At 47.2% G+C, this 24,048-nt stretch overlaps 1 protein-coding gene across 1 annotated transcript in view; it reads right to left on the bottom strand.

The window, feature by feature from the left end:
• Positions 1-327: 327 nt before the first annotated feature.
• The window catches only part of LOC122447295 (WD repeat-containing protein 49-like), a 44,057-nt gene continuing 20,336 nt past the window's right edge, over positions 328-24,048 (bottom strand). Inside the window, 9 exon segments of the mRNA XM_043477802.1 lie at positions 328-367; positions 3,818-3,892; positions 9,506-9,597; positions 11,582-11,769; positions 13,475-13,560; positions 14,179-14,218; positions 15,993-16,134; positions 16,798-16,859; positions 18,222-18,314. Coding sequence (XP_043333737.1) covers positions 328-367; positions 3,818-3,892; positions 9,506-9,597; positions 11,582-11,769; positions 13,475-13,560; positions 14,179-14,218; positions 15,993-16,134; positions 16,798-16,859; positions 18,222-18,314 — 818 coding nt within the window.

Genomic DNA, 24,048 nt, shown 5'->3' on the forward strand with positions numbered 1-24,048 from the left:
AGCGGATGTTGGCAATTTGATCTCTGGTTCCTCTGCCTTTTCTAAAACCAGCTTGAACATCTGAAAGTTCACAGTTCACGTATTGCTGAAGCCTTGCTTGGAGAATTTTGAGCATTATTTTACTAGCACGTGAGATGAGTGCAATTGTGTGATAGGCCCCTATTTTCTACCAAATAGGGGTAGAAAAAACAGCTTGTGTCCTGAGGCTTAGCCAAGAAGTGCTCCTTTGGGTTGTCCAGACAAGAGGAGAGAAGACAGTCTAATCCTGTGATACCACTGATTAGTGACCAGGATCCTGACTAGACTTCATCACTGACGGCAGGTCACTCACACCAGGGCCGTCAGGCTCACAAACTCGGGGTCAGATCTGAGAAGGAGGAGGCAAGACCCCACTCAGGAGCCAGGACAGAGAAAAGTCAGATGTTCACTCCTTTGTTTCATGACTTTGCCTTGTTTTCTTCCAACAAGGCCAGACCAATTGGAAGCGGCATCTGGAAGTATCTGGAATCCTGTTCGGCTTGATTTATAAGATGGGTTTCACTACGAACACCACTGACTTTGTATAACGGCGTTATTTCCTCATGGGATTAGTTAACAGAGGCCACACAGCCCTCAGCGAAACAACGTTAACACTGAGCTCTCAGTTGAAAACAGTACCAGGCAGGCAGGCTAGGACCCTGAGGATTGAACTCTAAATGCTTTGGTTCAAGAAATCAAGGATTAAAAATGAATATTCCATTAAAATAGAAATCCAGTTTAAAGGTTTATGAAAAGTAGGGTGGAAAAAGAGGTCTGGACAAGTTAGGCTGATTGCTCAAAGATCTAGAAACAGAGTGGGGAAACCTGTCTGCTCCCTGACTCCCTTTTTAACAGCTGAAGAAATTAAGGCAGAAGGATGAAGTCATAGTTTGCTCTGGCCCATTAGCAAGTTGATGCCAGAGCTGGGACTGGGTCCCCTCTGTGCCTCTGGAGCCTGGATTCAGTGTGAAGGAGAAAACTCAGGATTCAAACCCAGGTCAGGAAGGAAGGAAAGAGAAGCAGGACGAGGGAAGGCGTAGGCAGATAGACAGAAACAGTCCATTAGTCTGAGACAATGGAACCTGATCACAGACTTTAAGGGACATGCCGAGGACTGTCTGTGTACCCAATGTCCTCTTCTTGTCTTTCTGGGTAACGGTGACCACAGGGCCTTTTCATCCCTATGGCTCTATTTTTTTTTTTTTTTGGCCCAGTGGCATGTGGGATCTTAATTCCCTGACCAGGGATTGAACGCTTGTCTCCTGCATTGGAAGCTCAAAGTCTTAACTGCTGAACCCCTGGGGCAGCCCCAGAAGAGCCATTATAAAGGAACCAGCCCAAGACTTCAGTTGGCTAGGCCGAAGTAAGTGCAGACCTGGGGATCTGCCAGCAAATGCCTTTGCTAGGAATCTGGGCCTTGGAACCTGAGAGAACTCGAAGTCTGTCTCTCTGTGAAGCTAAGGCTGCAGATTAAGCCTGGAGATTGTTGTGGCCGTGTTTCCTGCAACGTGGAGGGAACTGGTCTGCAGAGAGAAGACAGGCAGCACTGCAGGGGCGAGAGCTGGAAGGACAGTCCTGATGGGGTTTTTTAATTTCTGGTCATAGTTTTTCCCGAAGTTTTAGGAGTCAATACATTTTTTTTTTTTTTGCCTAAGTTTGTTTAGCTTGGATTTCCTTGTGGGTAAGTCCTCCCTGGTGTGAAGGTTCTCCACTAGCACCAGCTGGAGGGGCCCAGGTCTGGGTTCCTGGCTGGTTGGGTCAGAAAGATCATGGGGGAAAGCAGGCAATTTAACTGGTAGCAGAGCAGCCGGCAATTCAGACACATGTGAACTGTCTGTCATGGTGGGGGTGGAGGCAGGGCCGGGACTCCTAAAAAGTGTCCAGTGAGGATCCAGTAATCTTGGCAAGGATGGTCTGTCAAGGAGGATTGAAGTCCCTGGGGTCTTGAGGTGTGGGGTTAGAGGAGTCCGATAAATGAATAGGAAGTCAGGGCAATCTCACCCCTGGTATTTGGGGGATCCAGGACAAGAGTACAGATGGAGATGCAGTTTTTAAATGTTAAGTGTCAAGTTAACAAACTGTGAAATAAAATATTTAGCACATGGTGAGTATTCAGTCTTTCTACCTTGGCCATTCTGTAAAGCCCCAGAAGACCAGTTTGGGTATAGAATTCTTGGGGTCCTCATAGTTCCACGGCGGATATGGCAATGCAGGGACAGCCGGCCCCTGGCTTTCAGCCCTTGGCTGGCTCTCCTTCTCTCTGCACCATGAGGACCTCAGCATGAATATGCAGGCACCCCCAGCCAGAATGTCCAATATCTGTCTGCACCCAGCAAACACTGCCCCTCAGCCACCTTGAGAACTTGGGACCGTGTAGTCCTCTGTGGATGGACAGGTACCGGGGAAGCTGCTCAGGCTCTGAACGTGGACTCGGCCACCTAGGCATGAGATCTCGAGTTCCCGAGATCTGCAGCATGGTCTAGAAGGGGGTGCAGGCTCTGGGGGGACGCTTCTCCTTCGTCCTATAGAAGCCAGGTCCAGTGAAATGGGCCTGGCTAGCACCGTCCTGCCCCTCTGAGAAGGATATGGTCGTGGGCTGACCCAAGGCAGTGAGTTGGTCCTAGAACACGCTGGATCGGGGAGGCGGGCAGGAGACTGCCCAGCTGTGCAGTTGTGGGCTCTCTTTGCCACGAGGTCTTTGTAAAACGATGGCTCTGAGTCAGAGGTAGAGGTTAATAATCCACTGTTTGGGGCCAAATTTAGGTTTGAATTTTGAGGGCTTTTATCTCTTTGCTGTGTGATTTTGGGCAAAGTATTTAATTTCTCTGAGGATTGATTTTCTCATCTGTAGAGTGCGGACATACCCTCTCCAGGCGGCTTTGAGGATTAAATGATGTCCATGAAGAGATCAGCATAATAAGTGCTCTGTAACCGGCAGCAGCTGTGTTGTTATTCTTTTTCTACCATTGTTGAGATGGCTTACAGCTCTGAAGTGACTGCTCTAGGGCTATGCTTGGAAAGGAGAGACCCATTGGCCCTCTGATGTTATTCCCTCTTCTCTGAGAGTCACTGCTGTTGACAGTCAGGAGCCTGGGCTCTGATTTCCTTGTATCATTTACTTAACTGTGAACCACTGGCAAGTCACTTTGCTTCCTGGAGCCTCAGTGTCCCTGTTGGAAAAATGGGACAATAACAGCATCTGTTCCTGGTAGTGCTATTAGGAGTGAGTGAGATGATCCATCTAAGATCTTAACCAAGGTTTGCCTGGCACAAAGCAGGCTTTCAAAGCTTTTCTTAATCAATGCCTCCTTTCTCTCTCCTGCTGTCCTCAGCCCAGCCGTGGGCAGCTGCTGTTGTGATATCTGGGGTTCTAGGGGAGCTGTTTCAGGACCCATCTGTCCTGGACAATCTTCACTCCATGGAATAACGGCTTCTGAGGAAGGAAAACCTCAAATCTGATTTGTTTGCTTAAATCCAAGCTCTAATTGCTTTGGGAAAAGGCCCATGTTGGCTGAAATCATTTCTTGTTTTGTTCTTTTTTGGCCCCTGTCGGGCAAAACTTAATCTCAGTCAGACTTCTTGATTAACTGGGGAAGAAGAATTTGCCAAGGAAAGAAAAGAGCAGGCTGGTTTCTTCAGAACTCAAACGAGGAAACTGCTATGTGATCAGTACTCTTTCTGGACAGCTTCACTTCCTTCTTTTTCTTGTGTAAGAAAATCTAAGTTAAACAAATCTGCACCAAGGATGGACAAATCCGGCTTCTCTGGGAGTGCTGATGGGCAGGGGACCTGGTCGCACCGGAGGCTCTGGTAGATGCTGGGGGTCCCCAGCGCAGGTGTGCCCCGGGGAGGCTTGCTCTGCTCCAAGGGCGGCCTAGAGGAGAAGCAGGTGAGTTCAGATTCCTCAGGCACCTGGGGGCTCACTGCTGCCCCCTGCTTCCATGCAAGCCCTTGGTCGAGCACCATGGGCCCCATCATCAAAGCATGTTGTCCACTTGCAAAGACATGTAAACACTGATCCTTTCTACTTGACCCTCCATCACTGGTCTTTCCTCCTGTTTATCTCTGAACACATTGAAAAGCCATCTACTTCTGCCCCTCAAACACCTTCCTTTCATTTCCAGGTCCCTGCCACCGTCACCTTCGCCCAGCTCTGTGCCAACCAAGTTCAGAGCTCCCAGAAGCTCCTCTTTCTGTCTTGCCTGGGGCCTGGCCTCATGCTCCTCCTTTATTTCTCTCTCTTTCTCTCTAATTTTTACTTGGGGTAAAATATGCTTCCCTGGCGGCTCAGATGGTAAAAAAGTCTACCTCCAATGCCAGAGACCTGGATCCAATCCCTGGGGTGGGAAGATACCCCGAAGAAGGGAATGGCAACCCACTCCAGTATTCTGGCCATGAGAATCCCATGGACAGAGGAGCCTGGTGGGCCACAGTCCATGGGGTTGCAGAGTTGGACATGATTGAGCGACTAACACAACACAGAACATAGAATTTACCATCTTAGCCACCTTAAGTGCATAGCTCTGTGGCATTAAGTGCTTTTACATTGTCATGCAACCATCACCACTGTCCGTCTCTGGAACACTTGTCATCTTGCAAAATTGAAACTCTGTAGTCAGTAAAAAAGAATCCACCCTTCTCCTCCCCACCAGCCCCTGGCAACCACCATTCCACTTTTTCACTTTCTGAGAGTTTGACCACTCTAGAAATCTTGTGTAAGTGAAATTACACAGCATTTGTCCTTCTATAACTGGCTTATCTCCCTGAGCACAATGTCCTCATGGTCCATCTATGTTGTAGCAGCTCTTCCTTCTCTTAGGGTTTCCTTTGGAGTGGCTGCATCCTGCCTGTCTTTTGGATCTGAGTGTGAACTCCTTTCTTCCGGGAGGCCTCCTCGACCTCTGCCACTGGTGCTCCCACAACGCTTTGCACCCTCCTTCAGGGAGATCCAGGCAGAGTAGGGGCAGAGCCCAGAGACCCCTCTGCCCTCCCGAGCATAGATCCTCAGGGCACAGGCTCCTCTGCATTCCTGGCCATATCCCAGAGTCCCATCACAGCCCCGTGCCCCGCAGAGCAGAGCGGAGCACAACAAACAGTGCAGAGTGAATGCTGAAAACACTTTTCCTAAAATATTCACTGACAATTTCTCACAAATCTTGAGACCAAATTAGCACATACTAGACCCATCAGGGGCACGGGGAATCTTAGCCAGCACAGGGTTTGTCTCTAAGGCACAACTCTACATCTGCTCACCGATTCTCTGGCCTTTCCCTCAGCCCTGCTCTGTCAGCACCCACGGCTTCTTGGGGAGCCCAGCGGTGTCTCCAGCCCTGAGCTCTGGGCACAGTCCCCGTCACCCACTCGCCTCCTGGTATGTGTTTGCAGAGGTGGTCTCCCTGTCTGCCCCTCCTGGCCTCACGTCACCCTGCACAGCCTGGCCGCCTCTCTACCCCTGGTCACTCCAGGAGCCCCGGCCCTGGTGGTCTCAGCGAGTAACACTGACGGCGTCACTCGGGCCTGCCCTCTGGGGAGGAGTCCTCGTTCCACAGTAACCTGCCCATTGCCAACAGCTGCTACTTCCTTCTTTCCTATGCTCACACAGAAGCCCTTCTCCAAGGCCTGGTCCTTTCACTGTGGGGGAGCGGACAGACGGTGGGGGCATGTTCCTGCCTTCCCACTGACCAGTGCTTTGACTTTAGGCAAATCACAATTCGTCCCGAAGGCTTGGTCTCCTCATCTGTAGGTGGAGATAACAAGGAGTATGTACCACACAGACGTCGAGAATGACCTTAACGATTGCCGAGGGGAAGGATGGGAGGAAGGGATAGTTAGGTAGTTTGGGATGGACATGTATACACTGCTGTATTTAAAATGGATAACCAGGGGCTTCCCTGGTGGTTCAATGTAAAGAATCTGCCTGCCGATGCAGGACACATGGATTCAATCCCTGATCCAGGAAGATCCCACATGTCACGGAGCAGTTAATTCTGTGCGCCACAACTATTGAGCCTGCGCTCTAGAGCCTGGGAGCTGCAGCTCCTGAGCCCACGCGTCACAGCTACGGAAGCCTGTACACCCTGGAGCCCGTGTTCTGCACCAAGAGAAGCCCCCTCAGTGAGAAGCCCACGCACCACGAGAGACTAGCCCTGACTCGCCACAACTAGAAAAAGCCCACGCATAACCACAAAGACCCAGCACAGCCAAAAATAAAATGAAAAACTAAAATGAAGTAAAATAAAGTGGATAACCAATAAGGATCAACTGTATAGCACAAGGAACTCTGCTCAGTGTTATGTGGCAGTCTGGATGGGAGGGGAGCTTAGGGGAGAATGGATACCTGTATGACTGAGTCCCTTTGCTATTCACTTGAAACTATCACAACACTGTTTGTTAATTGGCTATACTCCAATACAAAATAAAATTAAAGATAAAGAGGAGTACGTCCCCAGAAGCCTGTGAGGATAAAGCCTAGTCATGCAGCGGTTCCCCACCTTGCCGTCAGTTATGGGCCTGGTGGAAGACTCCGGACAGTGGTTGACAATGAATGAGGCTGGTGCTATTGGAGGAGGTTGGGCTGGTGATGCAGGTGAGGTAACACTAACCTGGGAGGCTAACCATGAGGACATCACCTGCCTCCTCCCACGTTCTCCTTCCCTGGCCTCTGTGCTGTGGCCAAGCTCTCCAGGGAAAGCACCCATCTGATTTCTAGGGACTCCTTGCTGCTCAGGGGATCACGTGTGGTGGACACTCTGCTGACTGAACTGATGGACTGACCGACTCTGTAAACACCCTGCCAAATGCCCACAGAATGCTCTAGACACTCATGTCTGCTAGATGGTACTTCTGCTCCCAAAGGCTGGGGGTTGAGTCGAGTACTTAACAAGAATCAGCTGTGTTTGCTCTCAAACTTGTGAATGCCAGTTGTACATTTTATTGTGATCATAAACTTATTTAAACAAAATGAAAATCGATGAGATTAGTGTGAAAGAACTTTGTGAAAACTAAGATGAATACTTGGAAAAGATTAGATGAAGGGTCATGTTGAATTGAGGATAGATGAGACAACTGTTAAAGCTTGGGGGAAATTATAAAAAGAAAGAACTAGAAGTCTAGTGCTCTCTCATTGCTTTGCAAATATCTTTAAGTTCTAGCTCTACTTTAAAAAAAGCAGAAACTGAAAACGATAAATAATGCATTTATGGCAGACTGTGCTGAACTTGCCTCTTATGCGAAGAAAAAGCCTTGGCCCTACATCAAAAGATTGGGGATGAATGTACATTCTACTCTTGCAAATTGAAGTAAAATGTTTACAGGATGTATATATCATGTTTTAATGGCCCCTTGCTTTAAAATCTGTATTTTTAAATTAACCCAACAAGCACTGGTGTTGATCCAGCTGGGTGAGAGGGTTTCTGCCGTTCAGCCTCCTGTTTGGGGCCCTCCAAGCAGCCCCATTCTGGCCTCATTCACTGCACACATCTCCCACTTTCCCTTCCACTCATTTAGCCCCTCACTGAAGATTGACTGAGAATCAGCACCAGCTCTGGGTTCAGAGCCGACTTCTCGTGCTGCCTCTACCTGGAGAGGGTGGAAGCAGGAGAGTATGACAGTGTTTCTGGTCCCTCCTGCGTGGGAGCTGCTTGTCTATGGTGCTGTGGAGTCTTTCCCCACCCGACATCCCACCGCACTTTCAGTGCTTTGGATAGAATTGGGCCCCACCCCAAATTTACATGTTGAAGCCCTGTCCCCCAGTGAGATGGTATTTGGAGGTGGGGGGCCTTTGGGAGGTAATTAGGGTTGGTGAGGTCGTGAGGCTGGGGCCCTTCTGATAGAATTCGTGGCTTCACAGGAGGAGGAGGGGATGGAGGTTGCTCTGTCTCCACCCTGTGAGGACACAGAGAAAGTGCCAGCCTGCTGGCCAGGAAGAAGGCCCTCCTGTGCCTGGAACTGAATTGGCAGTGACCATGACCTTGGCCTTCCAGCCTCCAGGACTGTGAGAAGTAAATGTCTGTTTCTTGAGCCACCTAGTCTCTGGTATTTTGTCACGGCAGCCAGGGCAGGCTAACACTCTGAGACCACTAAGACCACAGCAGGTCCTGGGAAGGTATGTAGAAGATGGCAATGATCCTATTGCCACCATTGAGGAAGATGCTGTCGATGATGCCACACCCTCAAACCCCCGAGGATCCCCCTTCCTTCCCAGTCTCAGACTCCAACACACCATCAACACTCACCATCTCATGAGACCACAGACCCACTGGGAGATCTGCAGATGTACAATCAGGGAGTTGATATGTCTCACCTGAGGTCACACTGTTTTTAAAGACAGACCTGTGACTATAACCAAAGCCCATGACACATTCTGATAAGCTGAGTGGTCTCCCAAATAAAACTTTAAATTCACGACTCTCTGCTGTGAAATGCATGATGAATGATGTTTCTATGCATGATACCCTCTGACTCTGATAGCATATAAAGCATTTAACTATTTGACCTCCCAGAACAGAGATTTCTAGTTGGATACCCTAATCCTCTCCTGCCTTCCTCCTTAGTTACAGAACTCCCAGCCTCTCCTGCAGGGAGATGTGGCCATGTGACTAAGTTCTGGCCACCAAGACATGAGCAGAAGTGTTCAGGACATCCTGGAAAAGTCTGTAAAGGGGGTTGATCTGACTAGAACGTGCACCCTCTCTGTCGGGGACCCCTGATTCGCACACCCCTGTTTCTTCCCGCTGCCTGGAGTGTGGATGGAAGCAGGAGGCCCCAGCAGCTGTCTGGACCATATGGCACTGTGAACCTGGAAGCCAGAGCTGAGAGGAGGCAGAAGCATACAGAAGGGGCCTGGGCTCATGACCATGGAGCCGCTGCACCGAGAAAGTGGGAACGTTGAGGTGGGGGGCAGGGGTCATCCCTCATGCAGGTGCATGACCTAGATCTTAGCCCCGTGATGAGAGGAGAGGCAGGGAACACTGAAGGGATCATTTCTATAGTTGCCTTGGTGATGGGACCTCAAGAAGCCTGGTGTGGGGCCCGGGGAACTGGAGTGAGGTATTATTCACTCACATTACTTCTCTTTAGAAGCTAGGCTCCAGTTTGGGGAGAAGGTGGTGCCCCAGGCTCTCCCAGCTTTGGAAGCCCAGGCCCAGACCCCCCACCCTCTCAGGGGCTGCACGGAGTCCCCAAGGAAGGAACAGTGAGATGGTCCAGCCTCACGCAGCCTGGTGGGCAGTAACGATAGCCACAGAGCTCAAGACAAAGACGCTGTGAGGTAGCCCTTGACTGCATGTGATGGCCAGACAACACACGGACTTCTGAGAGTGTCCTGAGCTGAGCAGGCAGGACATCAAACTGGTGAGATTTGAGTTGTGACCTCACTGTACTCACAGGCTGTGGGGCTTAGGGACAGATGACTCATGATGATGACAGAGTGGCCTGGATCCCTCAGCCAGGAAAGGCTGCCTTTTATTTCACCTTCAGCCTGGCTCACCTGTCACTGCCGAATCCATCCCCTCCACAGGAGTCTTCCTTCACTTCAAGGATGCAGTCTCCTGGAGAGCGAGGATCAGAGGTCTTTTCAGGCTGGAAGGAGACAGAGCAGATATGGGAAGAGGAACCCAGGATCACACTGTGATGGGGAGCAAGTTTAACTCCAGTTACATGGAGTTTCTGTGTTAGAACAAGACCCTGGCTGGCTGAATCCATGAGATAACAAGAACATTTTCCCCTGAGCTTTCACTCAACTCTCAAAATCATTTGTTATGTTTTCCAGGTGAATTGCTTTCTGCATTCAGTCAATTTATTTTAGTTTGTGGTTGTGTTTGATAGGCTGGTATGCTGGAAAAATCACTCCAGACATCCAGAATCCAATCAAAACATACGTGCAGAGAAACACGTGTTTAGGGCTGAAATGAAACTGGAAAATCAGCCAACCCCACTCCTCATTTTATAAATCAGTGGAAGTGATTCCTGGAGCTCACACAGCTAATGAAGGCGAACTTCAGAGCAGACCTTAGTTAACCCTAACTCATAAACAGTGCTTCAAACACTTTGCTTCTTGGGTTTTTTTTGGGGGGTGGGGCTTTGTTTTTTGCTTGAGTATGCCTCGAGGCATAGGGGATCTTAGCTCCCCAACCAGGCCAGGGATCAAACCAGTGCTCCCTGCAGTGGAAGTGTGGAGTCCTAAGCACTGGGCTGCCAGGGAAGTCCCCTCCAGATATACTATGTAAGAGTGCCTCAGGTTCTTTGTGTGTGTGTGTTCATTTTTCTTGGAAAGAATTTACAGGGTGTTTCCTGAGGCATTTGGAGTCAAGTTGGACAGAACTACAAATGTTGAAGCAGCTTTCCCTACACAAGATCAAGGTCACTCCTGAAGTCTGTTGCTTGACCCTCTTTCACATCATAGGAGTTAGGTATTTGGATTGTGTTGCACTGGGTATCCTTCCTCTCCCCCCTCCCCTTCTCCTGCTTCCTCCTCCTCCTCCACCCTCCTCTCTCCTTCTGCCTGATCCTTCCTGCATCACAGTATGATTTTCTCCGATCCTGGCTCTTGTGCTGATCAGCATATTTCCCTCATTTGCTTCTTCCTTCCTCTCTTCCCACCCCCTCTGTGCTTTTAGTTTCCAAGTTGTGGGCCTATCTAAATTAATGAACTCATTTGTTTTCTCTATACCAAATGCACAGCAAAATGACTGTACTTCTAAACAGGCTGATAGTACCATGTAGACACATTCTGAGCCTCCCTGGAGCTATGAAAACACCATGTTAAGCTCATGAGAACAACATGGGGAAATGAAGGAGCCCCTGACAAGACAGAAGGCTTTCTTGATCAGTGCTTGCCTGGTCCCTCTATTTCCCATGCTGAGTGTGTCTCTATGAGGACATCAGTGACGAGGATCCATTGTGTGATCAGTATTCTAAGAGGCTGCAGATACAAAATCCTAGACATTATTTTGTGGGCAGAGCAGGTGTTCTGCCTTGAGTTGTAACATAACCAGTGAGCAATAGTTCATGAAATGACCTTTTTTTTCAGTTTATTAAAGGGCAAGCATTTCCTGAAAATTCATATATTTCACTGAGCTCTAAATCAAGACTGCATCTACCAGGGTCTTTTCACCATCTCTTGCTCTGACACTGACTTTCATGGACCCAGGCACTAAACCCATTATTCCTTGCTTTCACTCAGGAAGCCCTGTGATAAAATGTATTTCCTAATGGGGACCGTGTGCTGTGGGCTGCAATTTCAGCGTCTGTCTCTCTGATGTGGCATGGGGTCAAGCATGGTGCTGAGTCTCTCTGTGTTCCAAGGCCACAGACAAAAACCTTTTTGCTGATGAGAGACAGGGACAGTCAAGTGATGCTGGGAGATCAGCTCCAACTACCCCCGGATGAACCAATAAGCCCCCTGGCCCTGGTCAGTAGTAGGATCTTAGGATATGCTTTTATTCCTGAGTTGACTTGGTTCTCTGGGCCATGCCTTGACCCCTTCAGGGTGCAGTTTATGACCAGTGCCAATCTGCCTGGAGCTATGAGCAAGCCCAGGTGAACTGTATGTGCCAGGACCAACCTCAGCACTGGCCTTGCCCTCCACCACCTTGTCTTGCTCTTCTCCTCTGCACGTGGCAGAAACACCTCCTTCTAGCACTGGGTGAGCAGGCATGCTCTGGGGGTCTGTCAGGATTTCATGGGGCACTCTAGGGTGGCTCCAGGAGGCAGGAGTGAAAATATCCCAGGGGCTGCTCTGCCCAAAGGTCCCTGGAAAAGTAAATTGGTAAACAGTAAGCATAAGATGGGAGGTCATCTGTCTTCTCTTAACTCTTGTTAGGTCCACTTAATCAAATTCAGTTCTGGTCCTGTAGTTTCATAAGAAACAATTCCAGGAAAATTGGCCCTGGAGGTTCCAGTCCAGAAACACCTCCTACAGAATGTATCACAATGGGGCACAAGCAGCTCAGTATGTACTAAGAACCTGCGCAACAAATCCAAAACAGTTCTGGTACCTTCTTCAAGAAACATCAGCTAGGGAGACAAGAGAGCCTGCTGAAACAGGTAGAGTCCCTCTGAGCAGTAACTTGAGTTAATCTTATCACCACAGCCCACTCAGGCCAGACCTTTCCCATCTCACAGCTCCCTAGTCCTGAATCTTTCCTGTAAAACATCATAACATGTTTCTGTACCAAATTCACTGCCACCAGTCTATCAGAGTTCTCTAAATTTAAATGTATCTAATTTTGATACATTTTGTGAAAGTAAACTGATTTTAAGGTATACACTGAATTTGGTACCCTTCCCCCCAATGCTTATGTTGAAGCCCCAAACCCTAGTGTGACTGTATTAAAACATAAGTCTTTTAAAGGAATAATTGTGGTCCTGGAGAAGAGTCTTGAGAGTCCCTTGGACTTCAAGGAGATCAAACCAGTAAATCCTAAAGGAAATCAACCCTGAATATTCATTGGAAGGACAGATGCTGAAGCTGAAGCTCCAATACTCTGTCCACCAGATGTGGAGAGCTGACTCATTGGAAAAGACCCTGATGTTGGGAAAGACTGAGGGCAAGAAGAGAAGGGGGTGGCAGAAGATGAGATGGTTAGATAGCATCACTGACTCAATGGACATGAATCTGAGCAAACTCGGGGAGATGGTGGAGGACAGAGGAGCCTGGCGTGCTGCAGTCCATGGGGCCATAAAGAGTCAGAAACGACTTAGCGACTGAACAACAGCAAAGGTTAAATGAGGTTCTAAGAGTAGGACCCTGATCCAATAGGAACAGTGTTCTTATAAGGAGAGACACCAGAGTGTTCACATTTTCTCTCTCTCTCTTCCTCTCTCTCCAGGCCATAAAGTGAAAGTGAAAGTCACTCAGTCATGTCTGACTCTTTATGACCCCATGGACTATACAGTCCATGGAATTCTTTAGGCCAGAGTACTGGACTGGGGAGCCTTTCCCTTCCCCAGGGGATCTTCCAAACCCAAGGACCGAACCCAGGTCTCCTGCATTGCAGGTGGATTCTTTACCAGCTGAGCCACCAGGGAAGCCCAAGAATATTGGAGTGGGTAGCCTATCCCTTCTCCAGCAGATCTTCCCAACTCAGAAATCGAACCGGTGTCTCGTGCATTGCAGGTGGATTATTTACCAACTGAGCTATCAGGGAAGCCCCTGGGCCATAAAAAGACTCAGCAAAAGTTGTCCATAAAAGGAGCCCATCTGCAAACCAGGAAAAGCCCCCTAAGCAGCACCTGACCATTCTGGGACCCTGATCTCAGACTTCCAGTCTCCAGGTTGGCACACACGTGACAAACAAAATTCTGTGGCTTAAGCTGCCCAGTCTATGGTAGGTAGTTCATCATGTCAGCCTAATCTGACTAACACCCTAGACCTCAGAGAATTCATGACCCGATGGAGGCTTCAACTGAGGCCCCAAACTGGGACTGAACTGGTGGCCAGGTGGACGGTCCTTACCGCTGAAAGCCCCATCCCTTCTCCACAGGCGCATGATGCGGTCCAGGGAGGATGAGAGCAGAACCTCTTCTTCTATCAGCTCCAAACTAGTGAGATGAAAGGGCAAGGGAGATGTGCTGAGGCTGCCCCAGCAAGAAAGAGCCATTGGCTCAATGCATCAATACCCCTTTAATTACAGCTGGAATATAGAAGCCAGGTTCCTCCCCTGGATTATTCTCGGTACCACCCTCTCCTTGCCTCCTACCATGCCACACCCCCTTCAGATTCCCCAACTCCAGTCCCAAGATAGCAGACAAGATATACTGGAAACATCTTATGGACTGTGGGAACTGATGGGTCTATGGGAACACCAAGAGGTTGGAAAGAAACTTCTGTCCAGGGTCCAGGCCCCATACCACCACTGACTTCTTTTAACTCCAGAAAAAAATCTTAAACATATTAAGCATCTACACTTACACTAAAACACCAGATCAATTCAAGGAAAACAATCATCATTTATAAGAAAAATGACTTCAGATCTCTTCCTATTTACTCTGTATAGGGAACATAAACATCCCTTTCTCACAGCAGCAGCAGAATTATAGCACTGCTCTCGTCTTCTGATTAATTCAGAAGGCTTCTGAGAGAATCCATTTACTCAAAGCTGTGAAAAGTAATTTGACAACTTTTATACATTCTTAAACTCTAAAATGGATGGTACTCACGGTGTCACCATGCTGACATGGGCCCTCCAGAATGTCACATCTAAATCAGAGGAAAGAGCACATCGGAGTCAGTGGGAGACGTACACCCTGATGCTAGGTGCTGTCCAACAGTCACTCCAGGGTGGGGTCGGATCTGGATGAGAGTCCAGCAGGGAGAGAGGTACTGGTGTAACAAGTCGTTGGTCTTGCTACATTAATCTGATACAAGTTGATCAAGCCTCTACTATGTGCAAGGCCGTATGCCAGCTCCAAAGGTATATAAAATGGGGCCGTTCGAGGTCCTCACCCTATGGTTTCCTTTAGCGCTTAGGGTTTGGTAAGCATGCAGGAGTGGGAAAGTAATCAAAAATAATTTTTAATATAGCCTGGTGAAAGATACGTTCCCAGAACTCGGAGTAAAGACCAATGCAAGGCCTATCACTCTTCTAAATTCCAATTTCTCACACTTCAGCATTTAAACTTCCCCTATGGTGGAACAGGAAAAAGCGAATAAGGGGAGGTAGGTGAATATTTGCCTCTAAATTGGCTTTACAGAAATATATTTAATGAAATATTATATATCCATTCAAATATGCTAAAAAAAAAAAACCCCTAAATATGCTTATATGTAAAGCTGGCCAAGATACAAAGGAAAAAATGAGTCCTGAAAGTGATGTATTGTGGGTGTGTGTGTATGTGCGCTTGTATATATTATATATATATATGCATAGAAACTTTCTGGGAGGAAATTGAAATTCATTAACAGTGTTGCTAGGATGCAGAAAAGTCAGGCTGGGTGATGGAGGAGGTCAGAGAAAAACTACTGCTTTTCATTTTATATTCTATCATGCTGCTTGATTTTTTTCCTAAACATGAGCATTTCTACAACTGTATGAAAGGCTTTTTAACACTTTAAACATATTCTGTTATTACCAAAGCATTATATCTCCAGAAAAATTAGAAAAGACAGATTTTTAAAAAGAAGAAAATAAAAGCATAACTAAAACTTCAATGTGGGCTTCCCTTGTGGTTCAGCTGGTAAAGAATATGCCTGCAGTGTGGGAGACCTGGGTACAATCCCTGGGTTGGAAGATTCCCTGGAGAAGGGAAAGGCTACCCACTCTAGTACTTCTGCCTGGAGAATTCTGTGGACTGTATAGTCCATGGGGTCACAAAGAGTTGGACACGACTGAGTGATTTTCACTTTTCAAAACCTCATACAAAGGATAAGGATTTGTTACATCCTTGATGTATATTTTTCCAGACTTTCAATCTTCCATGTATGTCTTCGTTTTAACAAGGGTTGCATTATTGCTTTGTGACCTAATTTTTCACTGAAAAATTTTATCATGAACAGTCTCCCTATAAATACATTTTCATATATGGCATCCTTACATGATAACTCAATGATATTTTAATATGTTATATTTTATACCATCCCATATTTAATTATTCCCCTTACACTGGACAGTTGGGTTTCTCTATTATTTTCTTCTGCCTCTCTTATAAACAATATGCTGATTCACACAGCCTTATAATTAAGTCTTTGTTTATGCTTCTTACTCTTTTTTTTGGCCAAATCCTTAGAAGTAGAATTGCTGGTTCAAAGTTTTAATGCACATTGTCAACTTGCCCTTCATGCTCTTCAGACAGGATCTGCCAACTCACCCTCCATCCAAGAGCGTGAGTCCCATTTCCCTCTCACCTTGTCAATATTGAATACTTTCATGAAAATATTTTTCTCTAGAAAAATATTAAATTTTATTTAATCTAATATTTAACTAAAACTGAAGCTATGCTCATCACAGCGTCTCACGTGGAGAGCTCATGCCCACTCGTGGGAGGTTGCAGCTCCTGTCCCTGCAGGCCGTGCTCCTCGACGTCACAGACGTGCACAAAGCCGCGCTGGTCAGCCACGTAGGCACAGGCATCTCCCGCTGTCACCACCGTGCTGCTGACCTGGGCTTTGTCCCTGGACTGAAGACACGTACACACAGGGATCATTACACACACACACACACACAGGGTCCATCACAGACAGACACACAGATACATGCACACACACACACAGAGGGCCCATTCCATACACACACGCACACACACACGCACACACACACGCATAGAGTCCATCACACATACACACACACACACACACACACAGGGTCCATCACAGACAGACAGACAGACACACACAGGGTCCATCACACACATACAGACACACAGACACACACAGGGTCCATCACAGACAGACAGACAGACACGCACACACAAGGTCCATCACATACATACAGACACACAGACACACACACAGGGTCCATCACAGACAGACAGACACACACACAGGGTCCATCACAGACAGACACACAGACACACACAGGGTCCATCATAGACAGACAGACACGCACACACAGGGTCCATCACAGACATACAGACACACAGACACACACACAGGGTCCATCACAGACAGACACAGACACACAGCGCCCATCAGCGGTAAAGCTTACCTGTCAGACAATAGCAAGTGAAACGCATTCTCCTTAATGAGAGAGACACCAGTTTTTTGACACAGGTGAGTGTCAAAAAACAAACCAACCCAGACATGAGATATGGGACTTATTTCCAACCCGCTGTCCAACTTACAGGAGCAAAGTTTGCAATGGGACGGGCTCCACTGAACAGCCTCCAGAAGGTGACAGAACCTGGGAGGAGGGAAGCAGAAGAGGGCACTTGGGTGTTGGTGCTTTGCAGTTCCGGAGCTCCCAGGCGGAGTCTGGGAGTCTCTGTTGAGAGGCACTGCAGTCTCAGGACTCCAGGGCGGCGCCTGGGTTGCTTGGCTCAATCTGACCAGCTACGGAGGGGAGGTGTGGAAGTTTGTGCTATGGCGACAATTAACGTGTGTGCATATGTGTGCACGCAGGCACTTGTGTGTATAGGCACGTCTTTTAAACACACTGTGAGACTTGTCTAGTTGAAGGAATTCTCTGGGACCTCTTCTGGCCTGTCAGTCACAATTCTTGAGTCTTTTGCCGGTGGGTGTTCACAGCAAGCCCTTGAAGTGGCAACCCCATGCATAACTTGTCGCCTCAGGAGCTCCCTAAATCACAGACTGTGGGATCCTCCTCTTCTCTCAGGGGAGGGGGTCTTGTGCTGCTGACAGGTAAAGCAGAAGCGAGGGATGCCCAGGGTGGAGGGCGCCTGGTGCCAACAGGCCAGAAGCTTCGGGGCTGGGCCAAGGTCGGGCATCGGGAGGAGGCGGTCCCCTGGAGAGTAGCAGCAGAGCGGGGAGGCAGTCTCCTTCTCTAGCGAGGAGACTACAAACAACCACATGCCCTGGGACTTGGACTCTTGCAATCAGAATAACACAGGTGGCTGCTTCTAACTCACTGTTTAAAATAAAATTCCTGTGCTTTGGAGCAGGACACTGGCCCACTCCTTACAGTTTACTGAAGCCAGAGGTCCTGTCATCTATGTGACATCACCAAGCTAGTTAGTGGTGGAGGCGGCCTCGGGAAACGTCCTCTACCCCAGGAGTCCCCAGCCTCCGGGATCTAATGCCTGATGATCTGAGATGGAGCTGATGTAACAATAATAGAAATAAACTGCCCAATAGATCATCCCGAAACATCTCCTACCTCCCGGTCTGTGGAAAAATTGTCTTCCACAAAACCGGTCCCTGGTGCCAAAACAGGCTGGGTATGACTGCATCCCTGCAGGCTGACCCCCGTTACATGACTCTCAGCTCTTCTGTCAGGCCTCCCGTGGGTGCTGTGGCAGTCTGCCCCTCCCTGGCTAAATAAACATTTGATGTTTATTTAACCTCACTACACAACATCCTGTGAGCCCTATGTCCCTTCAGGAATCACCAGGGGCCTCTGGGGAGGCAGCAGGCAGGGAGACTCAACTGGGAGGAAGCTGCCCTTCCCCAGCTGGCAGGCTGGGCTGAGTCAGCCAGGGAGTGCCTGGGGAGTCCCGAGTGCCTGGGGGTCCTTCCTGTTGGGACCCGGGCCTGCGGTGGCCACTTCTTAGACACGAGCCAACGGCCAGTGAGGGCTCCATCCTTACCTCGGGGCCCGTTGCCATCAGGGAAGCGGAGGCTGATTCCAAGTTGGCTGCCCGAGTCTTGAGGAAGGCGAGGCAGGAGACACTTCTTTCTGGGCCTGGAGACAAGGAGAGGGTTTTGGTTGTGCTCTCCACGCAGCTCCCAGCTCTCCTCTCGTCCTCTCAGACGAGAGTGTCAGAGCTGCCCCTGGACGTGGGTTGAAGTGATTGAGGCGTACAAAGGAGCACAGATGGCCTCGCTGGTTGGGAAGCAGCCCAGCCTGGCTTGGGGGTAAAGTCAGATGTGAAGGTAATCCAGGGCACCCCTGCATTGCCCCAGGACCCTAGGGCTTTTGCAGAGAGTCAGGGGTGGGGAACTTGGTTAGGGCTTGAGGGAGGGGCTGAGAGAGATGGTAGGGCAGTCAGGGGCTTTGCCTGGAACTCTACGGGTATGTCCCAGGAGGTCCCCACTCTCTAGAATTCCTGGATGGGAATTAGTTGCTGTTCAGTCACTCAGTCATGTCTGACTCTTTGAGACCCCCATGGACTGCATCACACCAGCCTCCTCTGTCCTCCACTGTCTCCCAGGGTGTTGGAATAACTTCTAAAGCCACCTCCCTACTTCCTTACCATCCACTCCTCCTGCTGGACTTGAAGCACCATCAACACAGGGCTTACATTTGTCTTTTCCCCCACTTATCTCCAGTCTCTCCAAGAGCTTAGCACATAGAACTCAAAGTTTGCTCTTGCATAAAAATCCTGCAGACCTACTTAGATGCAAACCTCCAAGAGCCACAAAGGACATAGCTGTTTGGGTGTGAGGAGATGGGCAAGGAGCTTCTTCATCTCACCCTCCTTGAGTCTGTGGGCACCAGGGTGACTTGCCTCGACTGGAGGTGAAAGGAAAGTTCTCATGTTAACAATGGGGTAGGTGCTGGAGTGAAATAAAGAGGTGCTGCTGCCTTGCATCAGCGCTATGGGGACACCCACGACCCAGGCTAGTCATTGTTCAACAGCGTTTGTTTGGGCCTGACTCTGAGCTCGGCGTTGTCTTGTGCACTTGGGAAGCCACAGAGGACGTGGCAGACTCAGGCCCTGCCCTCAGGTGGACCACGATCACAAGTTGGATTACCCACCTAGAACACATTCTGTGCCGGACCTGGAGCTAAGCCTGTCTCAACACCACTGTATTCAGCGATCACAACAATCCTAGTTAGACTTTATCTCTTGATTTTATCAAGCAGTGAGAGTATAGTTTAGAAAGAACCGCATTGCCTGAGGTCATACAGCTGAGGGGCTGACATTCAAACCCAGATGTGTTTGTATCCAAAGCCCATGCCCTTGCTATCGGGCTCTGTGTTTGTCCTTAGGGGGCTGAGGGTTGTCCTTGAGGGACTGAAGGTTGTCCCTGGGGGGCTGAAGGTTCTCAGAGACAGATGGAGGGCCACCCACATGGTGTCCTCCCTGGTGCCTGGGACACACAGTCAGTGATTGGGCTAAGGGTCACCTTACTTCAGGTTATCTGGCTCTTGGGGAATTGACATACGGGGTGGTGGGGGGGGGGTGGTGAAAAATGATGAGTAGGGGGAGGGGAGCAAGGATAACCCCCCCTAACTTGCTCACTTCGTCTTGGGTGGGGGGCTGCAGAGTCCTGGGAAATGGGTGCATGTACTGCCTCCCCACTTACCCATGTGTGGTCTCGGGGAGCGTTGCACTTCCCTAAACCTGTTTTCTTCACCTGTGATAGGGAGACAATACTTCCTGTTTCACAGAGTTTCAGTGAAGATTAAATTAGAGACTCTATGGGAATCATGCTCCATGGCTTTGCAGTGGAGGCTGAATGGAGATACTGAATCTAAGGTACTCAGAGCACAGGGACCCTCAGCAAATGGTAACCGTTATAATGGCTGTTAGTTAAGTCTCTAGCCTCAGTTTCCTCATCTGTGAAAATGGGTCCAAGAGCACCTATCTCTCTGGGGCAATGTGAGCACTAAGTGAGATAAAACATTATAAGCACTCAGGAAAATTACATATAAAATCAAATATGTCATTTATATAATCATTAACATATTGTTATTATGTTCATTATAATTCTATTATTAAACACTTTAAATATTATTTTATTAAAAATTATATTAAATGTTGTTTTGTTATAATAAATATTATTACTTACAAATGAAGTAAATATTATTAGTTTCCCTAAGTAAAAAACCTTAGTCTCTTAGAACCAATAAATGAATTCCTCAAAGAAGCAGGATACAAAGTCAACACACAAAAAATCAGTTGTGTTTGTATACATGACCAAGGAATAATCTGAAAAGTAAATAAAGAAAAAAATTCTATTTTCAATAGCATTAAGAGTAACACACAGGAATTTACCTAGGAGGTGAAATACTTGCATAATGAAAACTACAAGACACTGTTGAAAGAAATTAAGACATAAATAAACGGAGACACATCCCATGTTCATAAATTGGAAGAAAATATTGTTAAAATGAGAGTACTACACCAAATGATCTACGGATTCAGCACAATTTCTATCAAAATCCCAAAGACACTTTTGGCAGAAATAGAAAAACTCATTTTAAAATTCACATGGAATTTCAAGAGACCTCCAAATAGCCAAAACAATCTTGAAAAAGAAGAATAAAACTGGGGGGACTCATAATTCCTGATTTCAAAACTGAATGTACAAAAAGTACAGTCATCAAAACAGTGTGGTACTGGTATAAAAACAGATGGGTAGAAAAATGGAATAGAATAGAGAGCCCAAAAATAAACCCCCATGTTTTTGGTCAAATGATTTTTGACAAGGGTGTCAAGACCTTTTTCAGTGGGGAAAAGACAGTCTTTCCGCTAATGGTACCAAGAAAACTGGATATCCACCTGCAAAATAATAAGTCTGGACCCTTATCTAATGCCAAGTATGAAAATTAACTCAAAATGGATGAAGAACCATAAATGGAAGACCTACAACAAGGTAATTCTTAGAAGAAAACATAGGAGAAAAGCCTCATGACATTGGATATGGAAATGATTTTTTGGATATGACACCAAAAAAAAAATAGGTAACAAAAGAAAAATGTAGACAAATTGGACTTCACAAAAACTGATCTTTTTGTGCATCAAAAGATACCATCCGTAGAGTAAAAAGACAGCCTACAGAATGGGAGAGAATACCTGCAGATCATTTGTCTGGTGATGAACTAATATCCAGAGTATATAGAAGACTTCTAAGAAGCAACAACAAGAAAATCAGATTCAAAAATGGGCAGCGGGGGAGGGTTTCCCTGGTGGTCTGGTGATTAAGAATTTGCCTTGCAATGCAGGGGACGTGGGTTCAAGCCCTGGTTGGGGAACTAAGATCCCACATGCCTTGAAGCAACTAAGCCTGCACACGCCGTAACTACTGAAGTCTGTGCACTCTGGAGCCCGTGTGCCATGACTAGAGAGTCTGTGTGCCGCAATGAAAGATCATGCATGATGACGCTAAGACCCAATGCAGCCAAATAAATAAATTAAATCTATTTTTTTAAAAAGGGCAAAAAAAACTTGAACAGACATCTTTCCAAAAAAGATATAAAATAGCCATAAGCAGGTGAAAGGACGAGACCACAATGAGGTACCACCTCACATCCATTAGGATGACTGTTACCCAAGAAATAGTGGAGAAATTGGAGCCCTGGACACTGTTGGTGGGAATGTGGAATGGCAAGGCCAATGTGGGAAAACAGTATGGTGGTTCCTCAGAATATCAAAAATAGAATGACCATGTGATCCAGCTGTTCAGCTCCAGGTTTTCTGCCTGCAATGTGGGAGACCTGGGTTCGATCCCTGGGTGGGAAGATCCCCTGGAGAAGGCAACAGCTGGATACCCACTCCAGTATTCTGGTCTGGAGAATTCCATGGACTGTATAGTTTATGGGGTTGTCAAGAGTCAGATACGACTGAGCATCTTTCACTTTCACTTCACTTCTTTTCCCAGCAATTCTACTTCTGGGAATATACCCCCAAAAACTGAAAGCAAGATCTTGAAGAGATTCTTGTACAACAATGTTCACAGCAATGTTATTCACAATAGCTAAAATGTAGAAGCAACCCAACTATCCATCAATGGATGAATGGACAAGCAAACTGTGGCATATACAAATGGTGGAATATTATTTAGTCTTTAAAAGCAAGGAAACAGCAATATGCTACAACATGGATGAACTTTGAGGACATTATGCTAACGGAAATAAGCCAGTCACAAAAAGACAAATACTGTATGATTCTCTTTCCATGAGTAATCAAAATCATAAAGAGAGAAAGTATAATGGTAGCTGCCAGGGGTTGAAGAGAAGGGAGAAGAGAAGGGTTAAAGAGAGGGTTGAAGAGAAGGGAAACCTTTAGTTTCAAGAAAATTTATGGGGAAGGATGGAGAGTATGATTGCACAACAATATGAATGTATTTAAAACCACTGAACTGTACACTTAAAAATAGTTAAGATTAGGTATATATTGTATTATGTATATTCTGTGTGTGTGCTCGGTCACTTCAGTTGTGTCCAACTCTCTGCGACCCCATGGACTGTAGCCTGCCGGGCTCATCTGTCCATGGGATTCTCCAGGCAAGAATACTGGAGTGGGTTGTCATGCCCTCCTCCAGGGGATCTTCCTGACCCAGGGATCAAACCCATGTCTCTTACATCTCCCGCATTGGCAGGTGGGGTCTTTACCACTAACACCACTTGGGAAGCCCATGTGTATTCTACCACAATAAGAAAAAAAGAAGAAGAAGAAAAAGCCTTCCAGAGAGCTCACAAATTTCGTGGATTTTAGCCTGGTTGAAATCTCTTGGTCTCTCTCTTTCACTCTCAAATTCTTTCTCTTTGATGTGGGAGAACACATAACAATTCTCAATATGCATAAGGGAGAAGGAAGCTAAAATGTAGAAAAGTTGGCAGAAAGAATGTGTTTTCAGCTCATCAGCTTTGCTCACACAATTGCCTTTCTCTCTTAGCTCCCCTTTCCACTGAGAATGACTTCAGAAAAATTGTCCAGATGGTTTTCCAAATAAGACGGCAGTCTCTTAACCAATCCCATGTGAAAAGGACCACCCTGCTTTGTTTTGACCTTCAGGCTGAGCCAGTGCCGCTATTTTCTGGAAGGCCGGAGGAACTTTCACATCTTTCCACCTAATTTGTGCATTTTTTTTTCACCGTTGAAATGTGAATAATTAGGAACTAGGGCTGGCTTTTGCATTTTTGGAGAGAAGGGGAGTTTTTCAAAAACCAATGCCCACATAACTTGAAGCAATAAATGCTGCTGCAAAGAGGGTTTTAAATTAGAACTGCTGGCTGAAAGGTCAACACTGCATTCTTGGCCAGTGACTTAATTCTCAATTTAATGCAATGAAAATAAACCTTTAGAAGGAAATGCCACCACTTTTTCCCCAAAGATTTTTTAAACTCTTAGGCATTCTCAGAAACAGCTTCACAGAAGGGTCTTTTTTTATATGCAGCAAAGGGGCTAGAAATAGACAGGATCATAAATCTACAGGTAAGAATTTCTTTTTAATCTCATGGCATCCAAAGGTTTCAGTTTCTAACCACTGCCCTCCGGAGTGTCTCTCAAGCACAGCAGGCAGACTGCATTGCCTTATCCTCATTTTACCTGTTGAGCATCACATCTTGTGCCTGAATCTAGACTGTGAGTCTGTTGGTGTGTACAGCACCAGGTCTCACATCTCTCTCTAGCCTCTGGTACACATCGCCCACGGGCTCCCATGTGAGCCGTGGGAGCAGCCCACACATATTTTCTGATCCAAGGAGTCACTGGAGATTTTCCTTGGCTACTAGGTCATCACATGTC

Source organism: Cervus canadensis, chromosome 9 (genome assembly GCF_019320065.1).
Source record: "Cervus canadensis isolate Bull #8, Minnesota chromosome 9, ASM1932006v1, whole genome shotgun sequence".
NCBI classification, from domain to species: Eukaryota; Metazoa; Chordata; class Mammalia; order Artiodactyla; family Cervidae; genus Cervus; species Cervus canadensis.